Raw genomic sequence first — 15,430 nt, forward strand, 5'->3', positions numbered from 1 at the left:
CAAAGAGAAGAAGGAAAGAAGCCAGGTGTGGCGGTGCACACCTGTAATCCCAGCACTCGAGAAGCAGAGGCAGGCGGATCTCTGTGAGTTCCAGTCCAGCCTGGTCTATGTAGTGGGTTCCTGGCCAGTCAGGGCTACATAGTGAAACCTTGTCTCAAAACTAAATAAATAAAGACTAGCATCTTGGTCTGTGCAGGAGAATACGATGGTTGGCGGGACGCTGGGGAAAGGACTAAGGTGACAGTTCAGGCGCATGGAGACTAGCTGGATTTATTCCCAGACATTCTGGGTTAGAGCATCTTGGCTCACAAAAGTCCTGGCCACAATGTCTGCCCCACAAGCTGTTCTTAAGGAGAATGCTCGTAGTGCCCACCTATGCTGCGTGCCTGTAACTCCCAGACCTCAGCTGTCTGTCCTGTCTTTCTGTCTGTGACCTGGGAAGCTAAGGTGACAGAGCCTGATACTGATTCACTACAGAGAATCTGTGCCTGCCCCGTCCCCTGCCCAGTGGCTCTGTAGGCTAGTGAAGGGGGCTTTCCTTCTTCTAGCTGTCAGACAGGCTGGAGCCTGCAGGCTGTCCTCGAGTACTGGGTATAAAGGGTGTCATTCCTCTTCTGGGGAGCTACACTTTAACTATTCTCAATGGAGGGTGGTGGCGGCACACACCTTTAATCCCAGGACCTGGGAGACAGGGGCAGGCAGATCTGTGAGTTTGAGCACAGCCTGATCTGCTGAGTGAGTTTCAGGACAGCCAGGGTTACACAGAGAAACCCTGTCTCAGAAAAACCAAACACAACACACACTAAACCCAAAACTAAACAAACAAATTCCCAGACCTGTCTTCTGCTCTGAGTTCTAGCCCAGAGGTTAGAGGAAGGAGATATCCCTCCCAGTCCTTCAGTGTGACCCTGGGGTCTCTCGGGACCTCTGCCACTCTGAGCTAGGCCTTGGGGCTCCAGGGTCCTCTGACCAGTCACTCCGGCCTCTGACTCTTGCCTCCCCTCTCTCCCTCCTCTCTCTCCTCCCCACTCTCAGGTTGCTGCTGAGATCTTGGTGAGTGTTCTGTTCTTCACGGGGATGTGCCAGCTTCTGAATCAGCCCTGCTGTGCTGGCGCTGGGCTGAGTGGGGCAGGACTGGGCAATGTCTGGGACCCTCCCTCGCGGCTTCTCTCTCTCCCCTTCCGGGCCTTTTAAGGACCCTGGTAGTTTAAAAAGGGCCAGGTGTGATGGTGCATGATCATAATCCCAGCACTTGGCAAGTGGAGGTAGGAGGATCAGGAGTTCAAGGTCATCCTCAGCTTCCTAGAGAGTTTGAGGCCAGCCTGGGCTACACGAGACCCTGACTCAAAAATGGGAGTTGGGAGCAAAGCTAGTGTTGCCCAAGCTTTAGCCATTCATCCATGCCTCTTGGACCCGCTTTGTGCTGTATAATCACCAGCGATGATTATTGCCTTTAAACTGGCTCATCTTAATTTTTAAAGTGAGTTTTTAAAAGAGAACACAAATAGGATCATAGCTGGCTGGGGCCTCTTTGTGGAAACTTATATGGTAGAATACAGATTTGTTTGCCCTTGACCCCAACTAGGGGAAACTGGCTAGGACAGTTTTTGCTTGCTCATACACGTGTCCATGCTCCCCAGAGGGATTGTGTGGTGACTGGGTAGGAGGACCAAGTCCCTGTACCCACCTCCAGCCCCATTTCTGGGTCCTGAGGACTTCAAAGAGAGATGGAATGACCATGATGCTTGAGTTGAGGAGAGAGGGGACCAACCTCAATCTCCTTGGATAGTTAGTCTTATCCCCCCGCCCACTCCTGCTCTGAGCCTCAGCAGAGACAGTCAGTACTAACCATGGCTTCTCATGTCTCCCCCTTAATCCTTGCCCTAACTGGGCTCTGCAGGAAATAGCAGACACTCCCAGCGGAGACAAAACGTCCTTGGAGACTCGCTTCATGACGGTCCTGTGCACCCGTAGCTATCCCCACCTTCGCAGAGGTGAGCCTACCGGAGCCCCACCCCTTCCAGTGTGGTAGTGGGAGCCCCAAATCTGACCTAAACCTCCTAGTCCTCTGTGAAGAGCAGAGCAGCTAAGTGCCTAATTCTTTCTTCTCACTCTAGTGGTAGAATAGTAGGGGACTCCAGAGCCCTAGCCTGTCCTCAGCCAACTCCCTTCCCTGCCTTACCAAAGTAGGTAGAATACCTAGGATAAGGAAAGGCCAGCCAATTTCACCTCAGAAACATGCAGTATTAAGGATGCCAAGGTGTGCTGTCGTGGTCCATCGGTGATGCCAGGAACAAAGCAGAGAGGGGTAAAGAACCACAGCTGTCTGTGGTGGCAATCCCGAAGTCCCCTGTCACTGAGGCTTTTGTTGCCTCACATGTATCTGCTCAGTATCTCTCAGTACTCAGATACTTGTTGCTTAATGTTCGGTTGCCTTGACTCCAGTCCCCCACTTACTAGCTGTGTGGCTGAGCAGATGACTGGGTCTCTGTGCCTTAATCCCCTTATCTAAGAATTGGGGTTTCAGTTGTACCTCCCACGGTTGCTAGGATACCAAACCTACAATAAACATAAAGTAGTCCGCCTGTGCAGGGCACACAGAGCCTCCTGGATGTCATTTTGATTATTATATAGTAAGTGCCATCCCAGCCTGTCAGGGAATGAGAACCCAGAGAGGAAGGCCACCTTGGGTGGTCTGGGCACAGTTCCTTTTACACATCAGGCTGGGATAACAGAACTCCCAAGACCTAGGACTATTGGCCAGACCTGAAGGTGCTGATATAGCCTAGTTGGCTCCAAGCTTTAGGACTGCTCTGAGACCAGAACCTACCTGTCACCCCAGCCCTATCCAATGAGCAATGCATGAGATAGGTCAGGTGACTCCCCCAGCTGGCATTCACCTCCCCCTCTTCTTCCCTCTTGGCCAGTCTTCCAGGAGTTCATCAAGATGACCAACTATGACATAGAGCACGTCATCAAGAAGGAGATGTCTGGAGATGTCAAGGACGCATTTGTGGCCATCGGTAATTGGCAGGCACCAGGGGAAGGAGCTGGGGCATTCCTGGGAATGTAGGCAGGTTCCCTAGAGGAATGTAGCTTTAGTATCATCCTGTGCTGCTGTTACTGGGGAATCAACACTGTCTCAGATCACCTCCCCTGCCAAGGTATGATGGGGGGCAGCCTGAGGACATCTTCAAGGCTTTGGGGACAGGGTGAGAAAAGGGGCATTCCAGGGAAAGGACCAGGAGAGCAGAGAAGGGCAGTGCTCTGCAGGATTGAAGTGTGTGTGTGTGTGTGTGTGTGTGTGTGTGTGTGTGTGTGTGTATACACCATTCACGAGACACACCATATATACATCTATGAGATTCACAGGATATGTATGCATAGCATTCAAAATGCATTCATTCACAGGGTCCACAGACACTAGACACACGTTAAGCGTGTTCTCTCATGCCACATTCTGCCTCTGAGCTACCTCCTTTCTCTGGGATTTTTTGTTTTTTGTCACATTTTATTATTTATTTTGTGTGTGTGTGCACATAAATACATGTGTACAGGTCTGTGCATACCATTGCATGTATGTGGAGGTCAAAGGAAAACTTTAGAGATTTGGTTCTCTCTACTATGTGGGTCCTGGAGATTGAACTCAGGTCCTTAGGCTTGGTTTCAAGTACATTAGCCTGCTGAGTCAGCTCACAGCCCAAAGATCTTTCTCCTTCCCTTTGGGATCTCATTTCTTGCTGTGTAAATATGTGTACATACAAAGCTAAGCATGATATTGCATCCCGTGTATTCCTTATTGTACCAGCAGGTGGAGATAGAAGGCTTTCGGATTCTGTCAACTACAACATGTATCTTGAATTTCAGGAATTCTGAAATGTGGAGGAGAAGTATTCTAGATTAGATAAATAGAAGTGTTGCTTACAATGGCTCTTTATCACCGAGAGTGACGTGACACCAGACAGGCAGGGCAGCATAGTGACTGGAAGCTGGGGAGCTAAGTAGGAACTGCCCCTTGATTGTGTCCCTGGGCAGAACACAGAATAACCTGCCTCAGTTTCTGCACTCTGACAGGATATGAAAACTGGTCTTTCTACACAGTTCTCAAGTGGCACGGAAGTTATTAACCCCACGCACATACCTCACCCACGCTCAGAATGTCTCTAGGATCTAGAGTGGAGTCTAAAACTCAGGTGTTTGGGGGTTTTGGTTTTGGTTTTGTTTTAGGTAATTTCTTCTGACGTGTGTGTGTGTGTGTGTGTGTACCACATATGTGTGGTAACTTGTGAAATCCAGAAGAAGTTGTCATATCTCCTGGGACTGAAGTTAATAGGCAGTTGTAAGTGACCCAAAGGACATCCTTTGGAAGATCAAAAAGTGCCCTTATCCACTAAGCTCTCTCTCCAGACCCAGAAATTCAGTTTTTAATCATCTTTTCACATGCTTTTAATTTACTTAAAATTGGTGGCCCTGCATTCAGTATCCTTGAGAGCTTAAATCCCATTTACATATTCTGCTGACCTCAGTCAGCTTCAAGCATCTTCACTGTAGGAAAAATGCAACACATGACAGAGTGAGAGATGAACATAGGGACAAAAAAGGGAGAAGCATTGTGGAGGGGATGTAAAGCAACACCTTCGAGCGTGGAAGGTTAACAATGATCTGCAGACCCAGAAGGTTGGTTGCAGTAGACAGAGGCAAGCCCTGCCCAGGGTCTGAGCAACACACAGCCTCTGACCAGACTCCCTGCTTCTCTCCTCTCTTCCCCTACAGTCCAGAGTGTCAAGAACAAGCCTCTCTTCTTTGCTGACAAACTGTACAAGTCCATGAAGGTATGGCATCTGACCTGTTTATGAGCACTGTCTTTCCCAAACCTAAGGGCACAGATGTGCGCCATCCCCCCCACGAGGACTTCAGGCTGCTGTTTCCCCGCTTTGCTGTTTATCAACATCTACCTTTGGCCCAAAGATAGCCTTTCTCAATCAAGGGTGATTTTTGTGCCCCTCCCCCCAGGGATATTTGTGATATCCAGACAAATTTCTGGTTGCCAAATCTTAAAAGAGTTTTGCTGTTGGCTTCTGGTGGGAGTGACCAGGGATGTTAATATACCCTGTGGTACACAAGATAGATCCCTATATCAAAGAATGATTCAACCCAAATGCTTGAGAACTCACTACATGCCAAGGCCGGAGCCTTGTGTCCACCTCTAACCACAGTTGACCCCCATGGCAGTTCTATGGGCCCATGGTAACCCTCTTATTTCCTAGAAGAACAAAGAGCAGTACAGGGCAGCTAAAGTTGGCCCCATGTCTGTATACCTGATGAATGGCAGAGCTGGAGGGAGAGCGAGCCCTAGTGCTCACATATTCCAGGTCCTGTGCCAGTTTCTAAGACTTCTGTAACAAATTTTCACAAACTGAATGAACAAAATCTCTGATGGTTCTAAAATCAAGGCAATGGCAAGGTTGGTTCTTCCCTATCTTACCCTTCCCAACTTTCCCCTACCTCCTGGGGGGCTGCCAGTAACCCCTTGTGTGTCTTGGTTTGGGCTGCATCACTACAGCCTCTGCCTTCATCTTCATGTGTATGCCTGTGTCCCTGCTCTCCTTAGATGCCACCCAGTGGGGTTTAGGGCCCTAATCCAACATGACATCATTTTAACCCATTACAATGGTATGGTAATTAACTTTCCATCTCCATGCTACAGTACCTGGAAATCAAATTACATGCTATATAGTACCTGGAAAATCAAATTAAAGGATGGAAAAAAAACAGGATTTGAGCTCATAGTTTCAGAGGCTTCAATCCATAGTCTTCTGGTCCATTGCTTTTGAGCCCGTGGTGATGTAGAATGTGGTGTCAGGGAGGAGAACATGGCAGAGCAGAGCTTCTCACTTCCTGGTAGCCTGGAGCAGAGAAGGAGGAAGGGACTAAGGACAAAGGATATCCTCTGACACCCCCAGGACTTACTTCACCCTCGCCACTTCCCAACAATACCATCAGATTGTATGTGCATCAATGCACTGACCTGTCGAGGAAGTTGGAAACCTTAAGACCCACTTCCCCAAATCTCTAGCTATGAACACTGCACTGGCGACCAGGCCTGCAGTGCATGAATTTGGGGAAGGATACAGCCTCCGAACCACAACGACACAAAGACTCTGTTCCCAAGGATACGTCCTGAGGCTCCAGCAGAATGTGAGCTTTAGCCCACTCAGCCCATACAGACCCTCTGCCCTCTCTGTCTGGCCAAGGGAGTTTTAGTTGTCTCTGGAAGATAGTGATGGAATAACCCCCCTGGTTTGGGAGGGCAGAAGCAACAGGGAGGCAGACATCTGTTGACCTAGCTCTCCCTCTCCCTCATGCCCCATGTATCTCTCCTTCTTGACTCCCCCAGGGTGCTGGCACGGATGAGAAGACCCTCACCAGGGTGATGGTCTCCCGGAGTGAGATAGATCTGTTAAACATTCGTAGGGAATTCATTGAGAAATATGACAAGTCTCTACACCAGGTCATTGAGGTAAGAGAAGGGGCTCTTCAGTGGGAAGCTGCAGGGCTGAATGGACAGGAGACCTGGGATGACAGATGGGATCCAATCTGCTTCCCAAAGGAGGGGAAGTGCCAATGCTTTGTAGTTCTTCAGGGTCGGATTCTGAATGGCTGATTCCTAGGGGTACCGGGCCTGTGTCTGGAGCGGTCTCTCTGGCCTTGGCACAGCAACTCTGTTGGTGACAGATTCTAGGCTGATGGCTACTAGGAGGCTAGGGTATTTAGACCAGAATTATTCTTTTCTTACAAATCTGCTTTCTCTGCCCTGCCAGGGTGACACCTCTGGAGACTTCCTGAAGGCTTTACTTGCTCTCTGTGGTGGGGAGGACTAGAGCTACCGGTCTTAGCGGCCCCTCTGCCAAGTAGCAGCACCAGCCACCGTGACCTGACCAAGCCATCGTTCCAGCTGCAGAGACTATGCAAGGAGGGGTGTGGGGTGGAGCTGGACTACCATTCAGCTGGGGCTCTCTCTAGCCATTGAGGGTCCCTGGTGGTCCCTTCTGTTATCCCTCCTGCTCGTGGCTGAATGGCTGGAGAACCACAGCCCTATATCACGCTCACCCCTGTTCCCCTCTACCTCCTCCTCAGCCCTCCCTAGCTTCCGTCCCTTGATATAATCCCTGCCCTGATTCAAGCTTTGTCACATCTCAAAACAAACCAAGCCTCTGTCTATAAAATGAGTGATGTGTATGCTTTGGGGCCGGGGACTGTGGTGGCTGGTGCCGGGCGAGCATTGTGGGATAAAGGAGATAGATTAGTCTGAAAGAGCGGTGGTCTTCCCCACCTTCCATCCAATCTGCTAAAGCACTGAGGTAGGAACTCCCATGCCCAGGTTTCACTTTGTGTCTACGACACCCTGGGCTGCAGACCTTGGGCCCATCCCTTCCCTTCTCTGGCCTCGGTTTTGTTATCTACAAAGTGAGAGACCAAAATATCTGGGCTTCCCTTCTAACCCTGACCTTCTGGGCTAAGCCTGCAGCTTGACTCTTATTCTTTGTTTTACGAAGAGAAGAAACAGGGCTAAGGAGATTGTTCACTTAAGCAAGTTCTGTGCAAGCATGAGGACCTGAGTTCACTCTCCAGAACCCATATAAAAAAGCTGGGTACCCACCAAGCCTAGTGGTGCACACCTTTAAAGCCAGCACTAAGGAGGCAGAAGGCAGGCAGAGCTCTGTGGGTCCAAGGCCAGCCTGGTCTACATAGCAAGGTCAGGCCAGCCAGGGATCTACAGAAAGACTCTCTCTGAAAACAAGCATATATAAACAAACAAAAACAAAAACAAAAAGACAGGTGCACTGTGTATTTATAACCCAGTGCCGGAAGATGGAGACTGAAAGACCATGGACCTTCATCTCCTCCTGCTTCTTGGGAAGATACGGCATGGGACCCTGCTGTATACCCGGGAAGTCCCAGCCTCCCTGGGCTTCTGGTTCCCCAATCCTTACTCCCTGACTGCCCTCCCCTTACAACCAACCCGTACTTCCTCTCTGACCTCCTCAAGGACACAATGCCATCAGTAGATCTTCTAGAGCGGTGGGCAGAGATAAGCCACGGGGCTCTTCAGCAGCTTCTCTGTCCATTTTCCGGGGCCACCTTCTGCTCTGCACTTGGATCTGAGGTTTTTCAGGGACTGTGATGGGAGGCTGTCTACTTGGCTGGCCCATGGAGGCTATTGCACTCAGGGTGTTGATGGTAGAAGCTGTCCACGTGGACAGTTGGGAGATTCTGGGTCTGGTCTCTTGTCATTCCCTTACTGGGTGTCCTTGCAGCCATTATCCATTGACCTCACTGGGCCTCAGTTTTCCCATTTGTATAGTGAAGGGTTGGATACACAAGTCTGAAACAACAACAACAAAAACCCACTTACTTGTCAGATCTCTTCCTTTCTTCCAACAGGCAGGAGTCGAGGTGCCCTGGAGGGTCAGCTAAAAATGTTTTGAGGTATTTTCCCAATTTAACAATTAGCAAAATGGCTAATGGTTTTTGGAGTCAGACTTTTTATCAGTGTTGTGAACTGTAGCCTCTTTGAACCTCCGTTTGCTTGCCTGTCACATGGGCCCCCAGTTCTTCTCAGCCTTTGTGGGAATCCAGTGAGACAGTCCACGAAGCGCTTCACCGACCATCTACGTGGCTTGAAGGCAGCAGTTGTCACCATCTGCCTTGAGCCAGGCTCAGTGGCAGGAGCTAAGAACTGATTCCATGATGTCTCTGAGCTTGGACCTCAAGAAGTGGGGCAGCCTTGGATCATAGAGACACCCAAGCCAAGGAAGAATGACGCCCTAATAGACATGTGCAAAGCTGTCACTATGGCCAGCTCTGATCTCAGAACTTAGGAAGCCAAGGCAGGAGGATAGGTCTGAGGTGAGCCTAGGCTACATATCGAGACCCCCATCTTAAAATAAAAATGGGGCTGAAGGGACGGTTCAACAGGTAATGGTGTGTGTGTGTATTCGTGAAAACCTAAATCCAAATCTCTAGCAATGTAAAAAGCTGTGCATGGGGGCTGGAAGAGATGGCTCAGTGGTTAGGAACATTGGCAGCTGCTCACAACCAGCTAGAATTTCAGTTCCGGCAGAGCCAGTGCCCTCTTCTGTCTTCAGACCCCAAGCATGAAGTGGTACGCGAATGCACACAGGCAAAACACTCCTGCACATGAAATAAAAATAATGTTTTACAAAGCAGTTTCTGGCTGTGAATTCCTGTAACCCCAGGTGGGAGGAAAGAGAATGAGCAAAGAATGATGACTGGGACCCCAGGTTCCGTCAGAGACCCTGCCTTGGGGGAGAGAACAGGGCCCTGGAATACTACTCTGACAACACTCGTAAATTAAAATTTTTTAGATTGCTTATATGTGCGTCTGTATGTTAAGTATTTCAAAGGGAGATGAGCTAGGGAAAAAAGCAAAGGAACATGAGGGCCAGGAGAGAGGAGACCCCCCCACAAGGCAATCACAAAATATGTTGTGGGAACTAGGAATGCAAACAGCTGAGCCCAGTGCTTACGTTGAGGAAGGCATGTTTCTGTGCCTCTGCGTTCATCCTCCCCTCTGTCTCCAGCTGAAGAGTGTTGCCCTTCATGGATTGCTCATAAGAGGGAGGATTTCAGTGTTTATAGGGTGAAGTGGTTGTGACAGAAATGGAAGTTTGCATCCAGTTCCAGAGGGCCTGAAATGTCAGGACTTTCCTAGATTCCAGGAAAGTCTGTAAGAGTTGTGGGCATGGGGGTGGCGAGGTATCCTTGTGCGTGTGAAAAGCATGCCTTTCTTTCTTCCTTTCTTCCGTCTGTCTTTCTTTCTTCTTTCCTTTCTTTTTTCCTTGTTTCTTTCTCCTTCTTCTTTTTCTTTCTTCTTTCCTTTCTTTTTTCTTTCTTTCTTTGTTTCTTTCTTCTTTCCTTACTCCCTTCTTCCTCCCCTCCCTCCCCCTTTTCTTTTTTTCTTGAAGCTGGGGCTCCTGATGTAGCCCAGGCTGGCCCCAAACTTGCATGGAGATGGAGATAACCTTATCCTCCTGCCTCTGCCCTAGAGTGCTGGATTACAGGCATAGATCACCAACTCCTACAAGCTGTACTTACACAGAAGTCAGCCATTCTGAATCTTAAGCAGCTTGTTCATTAACTAATTAATCATTCATTCATGAGCTTATACCTCCTGATACCTGCTGTGTACCATGCTGAGTGCTGGGAGCTAGAGCTATGAATGGTGATGGTTCCAATCCTTACAGGGCTCCAGTGAGTGCCTCTTCTGTGTGAGTCTCTCCACAACAGCACTGGAGATTACTCTCCTGGCCCAGGCTCAAGGCACAAAAGTGATGGGGGTTAAATTAAAAGGGAAGCGACAGCAGTTCAAACCACCACTGTCTCAGAGTAGGAGATGGGGAGGATGGCTTTGAGGTTCTAGGTGCAGAAGGTGCCTCAGAAATTCTCACCTCCCTCGGTGACTACGGAGAGGAAGTGCTTGTCCATCACTGGATTTGAATGGAGTTTGAACCTCCAAGGTCTGGGGTTCTAATAAATACCCCGTGCCTTCTAGCATCTAAGTCACCCTCCGAGATGAGCTTCAAGGCTGGAGTCTCCTTCCCTCCAGGTCCTCACTGTTCTTTTCTGCTGTTTGTTTTTATGTGTTGAGTTGGGGGAGTACTTACACGTATGTATATGAATCATACATACATGCTTGGTCTCCTCAGACACCAAAAGAGGACACTAGATCCCCTGGAGCTGTAGTTACCGTGTAGAAGCTGTGAACCAAATCCAGGTCCTCTGCAAGAGTCACAAGTGCCATCTCTCCAGCCCATTTGTTTTTAAAACAGCGTCTCACACACCACAGGCTAGCCTCAAGCTGGCTAAGTGACTAAGAATGACCTTGAACTTCCAACCTTCCTGCCTCTGCCTCCCAAGTGCTGAAAGTACAGGCAGATACCACTATACATAGTTTTATGTCATGCTGGGGCTGGAACCCAGGGCTTTGTGCCTGCCAGGCAAGCCCTCTGCCACCTAAACTATATGCCTACACATCCCTGGTCCCCTAGTCACTTTCCTTAGACCGTGCATTTTCCCTTCAGGAAAGTCCTTTTCAGAAGCCTTGGTTTTTGGGGACCACACCTGAAGGAAGTGGCGGCTTGGGAGGGGCTGGCCCTGACTGGAGCAAAGCCCTGTACCTGCTCACACTTCTGCTAATGGACAGCAGTTGGCTGCTGTGAAATTCCTGACGCTTTCTCTCCCCAGCTCAGCTGAAGCCAGAGCCGAGCTGCTGAGCCACCATAACCCCCACTAGAGAAGCTTCGCCCCAGAAGCCATTGTTCCCTTTGCAGGACTATAAGGCAACCAAGGCGAGGTTCCTATTGGTGGATGACTTGCCTGAAGACAATGTCACAGCAGGACTGGCAGAGAAAACTTCCTCATTTCACACTTGGAGGGAGGCTAGAGGGAAATTCTAACTATACCACAGCTTCCATATTGGGCGAGAGGCATGGGTTGGAGTTCCAGTCAACAACTGGCAGTAGGGAACCCATTGGCCTTCCTATGCCTTATTCCTATTTCTTCTCTTGGAGGGGGCAGCAATGGGGTGTCTACCTCAGAGTTGTGAAGTTAAATCAATGTGTGTACATCTGAGAGTACTGTCCATACCAGAAGGCCAACTCCACTACTTTGGTTCTTCATTGTTAATAATTGATATGCCCAGAGGGAACCTCAGTGGCCCCCACCATGTTCACTGAGATTCTACAATGTGTCCCCACCCTTGGAGGCCTAAGGGAACAAAAAGGATTATTAGAGACTGGGGATGTAGCTCAGATGGTAGTGTTGGCTTGGAATACAAAAAAGTCCTGGGTTCAGTCCTCAGGAAGTCGAAAGCAGAATGGGGTTCAAAGTCAAGACTGGGAAGATGCTTCAGTTGGTGAAGCGCTTGCCACACTAGCGTGAGGACCTGTGTGCATACCCATCCTCAGTAATCACGTTTAAAAAGAAAGAAAGAAGGAAGGAAGGAAGGAAGGAAGGAAGGAAGGAAGGAAAGAAAGAAAGAAAGAAAGAAAGAAAGAAAGAAAGAAAGAAAGAAAGAAAGAAAGGGGGGAGGAAAGGAAGGGAGGAAGAAGGAAGGAGGCTTGGTGTGGAAATGTGAGGTTTAGGGGTGAAGACAGGGGTATCCCTGGGACTTGCTAGCTGCTAACGCAGCTGAATCAGTGAGTTCCGGACTCAGCAAGCGCCCCTGTAAGGTGAAAAGTGGTTGAAACTGTTAATCCTGTCTCAAAGAGGGAGGTTGGGGTGGAAGGAGAAGGAAAATGAGAGGGAGGGGTGACAAGAAGAGAGGACACCTCTCCCCTCCCCCATTCTGTTATGAATTCAGGAGGAGATAGAGACAGGAAGCCAGGTGTCATTACCTGGAACCTAGAGGTGGAGGGTTGGGGCATTTCTAGGAGGGGCTTTTGAAGGCAGAATGTGAGGCTAGAGCTATATAGAAGCCACACAGCCTGTGTGAGGACAAATCCCGCTATCTGGGAGTGGGCCCCTCCCCCAGGCCCAGCTGTTCTCAGAAGCTTCCAGCACATGCATTTCCTCCCGTGGATGGTCCCACCCCCTTCCTCTCAGCTACCACCATCTGTCTGCGATACTGCCAGCCAAAAACCCCTCCCTGGCACCCAGTGAAAGAGCCCTGGACTTTGACCTGGGAGAGCCCAATAAAGCATAGAGGAAGGAAAAGGACACTCCCCATATATGTACATATGTACCCACTCCCATTCCCCACAGGTCATACAGAAAGCCAGATCACTGCCAGCCATGCCCCCAGGGACAGACCAAAGAGGGCCAGAGTCAGACACACGCTGCTAGCCACGAGAAGACACAACCTGCCGGAACGCTCAGAAGCACACTGTTAACCACATAAAACAGACTTGATTAGGCCCACAAGCACACCAGAAGTACATCAGCCCTGGCCACATGGGAAACACCTGGCCCAGCTTCCTAAAGGTGCTTTTCACGCTCACACTGGTGCTCATTCACCCTCTCCTTGCTGCCGTCTGTACTATGGACAGCCTGGTCTGGACACCTTCCTGGTCTTGTGCAAGTTCTGCAGAAGAGACACCTAGGCCCCATGTAGTGCCCAACAGCCAGGGGCTGCTCTCTGTCCTACCAGGCCAGCCCCTGGTGAGCCAGGGGGTGTGTGGTCCCAAACCTAAGAAAGGAGTAGAATCCTGGATAGGTCTCCTCTTCCCAAAGAGGCATAAGGCCCAAGGAGAGAGGGGTGTACAGAGGCCAGGGAGATATTCCCATTCTAGACACCTTGCCAAGAGTGTTCCAGGAGGGTTAACAGTACCAGTCTTTGACAACCACCCTGGGGCCTAGAAAATGCAACATGCTGGGATTTGCCCAAGGTGAGTCAAGGTCACTACCTGCCTCGTGCCTTTGGGCCGTTCCCAAAACAAAATTCCCCAGTGAGTGAGATGAAAACCCAAAATGAAACTGCTAAGACTTCTCGGACTCGAGCTTCATCTCTGTCACCTTTGTCGGCAGCCACGGCAGATTTATCATCATGAGCATGTCATCACGCCTTCCCCAGTCCCGGACTCCCTGGAGCTAGGATACACTTTCTCTTAGGCAAGGACTGTCTCACTAAGCCCAAGGCTCCCAGTCTTTGACCCAGGAAGCTGCTACAAGGACAGTGAGAGAAGCCATCAAGAAGCTGACAGGCTGCTGGACCCCTAGGCAGAGCAAGGCCCTATGCCCTCTCCGTCCTTCTCAGACCCTCTCCTCTTCTCTCTCCCTCACCCATCCTGAAATCCAGGCTAATGGGAGTTAGTTATTTACATAGACATGCGACTTCACTGGGGAATTTCCCCAGTGACCAGGCTTCCTTGCTGAGGTTAAGCCACATCATCACACTGCTCCTTCCTCTCTGATGTACCCCAGCCACCCGCAGGCTGCAGCCCTTGTCATCTGGCAGGTGTGGGTCCCAAGCACACAGATTTAGTCTCAGTCTTTGACCTTGGAACATGCCCCCAAGAGCCTAGAGCAAAAATATCAAGGTACTACACATTTGAGGAGCAAATGATAGGACAGTAAGGATGGAGGGGCCCCATGTTAACTTAACAGCTCCCTCCTTGCCTCACCCTGGGTCCTCACCTTCTCCTTCATGAGCCTCAATTTTCCCTTCTGCCCCGTTAGAACATTGGTAAGGATCATTTTGAACCTTTCCTTTTGTTTTGCTTTTGTTTTTTGAGACAGGGTTTCTCTGTGTAGTCCTGGTTGTCCTGGAACTCACTCTATAGATCAGGCTGGCCTGGAACTCAGAGATTCACCCGCTTCTGCCTTCTAATGAAAGGAGTGTGCCACCACCAACTGGCTCATTTTGAATCTTTGTTCCAGACCTGAGGGCTAAGAAGCCACTTCCTTTGACAGCGGCCTTGCAACATCCGTCCTTGGATCCTCTCCTTTAACAAAACATCTTTCAACACACCCTTCGTATCTGTTTCCTTGGAAAGCACCATTTTGCAAAACTCATCCCTGAATCCCAGTTTCCAGGTCCCGACAGGATTACACATACCCATTTCCCTGAAGTGACTTTGAGTTTAAGTTTTTCCTTTTCTACCCCTCATGTGTGATGCTGTGTGGCCCAGAAGGGAGGAGTGAAGTTTCCTCCAGAGCAACTGAACTCTTTTCTCTGGGATCCCACTATCTGATGATGTCAATCTGTGACCTGGCTCTGAGAAGGCACCTCCCTAGTACAAAAAGTGAGCTAAGATGAAGTTGGGGTTCTCCAACCCTGAGTTCCTAGGACTCCTTCATCAGAAACAACGATTAAAAGAGCAGCTTCCAGAGCTGGGGATACAGTGCAGTTAATAGGGGACTTGCTCTGCACTCAGGAAGCCTTTGGTTTGGTCCCCAGCACTACATAAACCAGGTAATATACAACTGTAATCCCAGCACTTGAGAGGTGGAGACAGGGGGATCAGGAATAGACGGTCATCTTTGGCTGTACAAGAATTCCAAGCCAGCCTGAGATACATGAGTCTCTGTCTCAGAGAAAGAGACAGAGAGGTAGCGAGACAGAGAGACACAGAGAAGGCAATGAAAGAGAGTTGCTGATTTAAACTCCAGCCAAATCCACAAATCCCCATATTCTGGAAAAATGCTGAAGCTGAGTGCCCCTCGGCCAATCAACTCCTTCATGAACTCACCCCCACTGTGTTCTGTGTATGCACAACAACTATCTCTAGATTTCTAAAAAGACCAGGAAAGCCGCCTCTCATAGTGGAGGAAGGGGGAGAGACAGAGACTGGTTCAGTCACAGGGTGAGTCAGACACAGCTGTAGGTCTGGCACGTAGCAGGTACACAGGTGCAGGTAGACTCTACTTGCTTATGGATATCTGTCCATCTGCTTAGAGTCTGGAGATT

The 15,430-nt window shown here is 49.6% G+C and overlaps 1 protein-coding gene across 5 annotated transcripts in view; it reads left to right on the forward strand.

Annotated features, from left to right (window-relative positions):
- The window catches only part of Anxa6 (annexin A6), a 53,728-nt gene extending 46,502 nt beyond the window's left edge, over window positions 1-7,226 (forward strand). For 4 of the 5 annotated variants that reach the window (XM_038329076.2, XM_038329078.2, XM_038329079.2 and 1 more), the window contains exons 21-26: window positions 1,036-1,053; window positions 1,901-1,994; window positions 2,928-3,023; window positions 4,774-4,832; window positions 6,398-6,520; window positions 6,822-7,226. In XM_038329076.2, coding sequence (XP_038185004.1) covers window positions 1,036-1,053; window positions 1,901-1,994; window positions 2,928-3,023; window positions 4,774-4,832; window positions 6,398-6,520; window positions 6,822-6,881 — 450 coding nt within the window. In that variant the 3' untranslated portion in view covers window positions 6,882-7,226. The remainder of the gene's footprint in view (window positions 1-1,035; window positions 1,054-1,900; window positions 1,995-2,927; window positions 3,024-4,773; window positions 4,833-6,397; window positions 6,521-6,821) is intronic. The other variant, XM_038329077.2, reaches the window with a different exon arrangement.
- Window positions 7,227-15,430: the final 8,204 nt, after the last annotated feature.

This window comes from Arvicola amphibius, chromosome 4, assembly GCF_903992535.2.
Source record: "Arvicola amphibius chromosome 4, mArvAmp1.2, whole genome shotgun sequence".
Lineage (NCBI taxonomy): Eukaryota > Metazoa > Chordata > Mammalia > Rodentia > Cricetidae > Arvicola > Arvicola amphibius.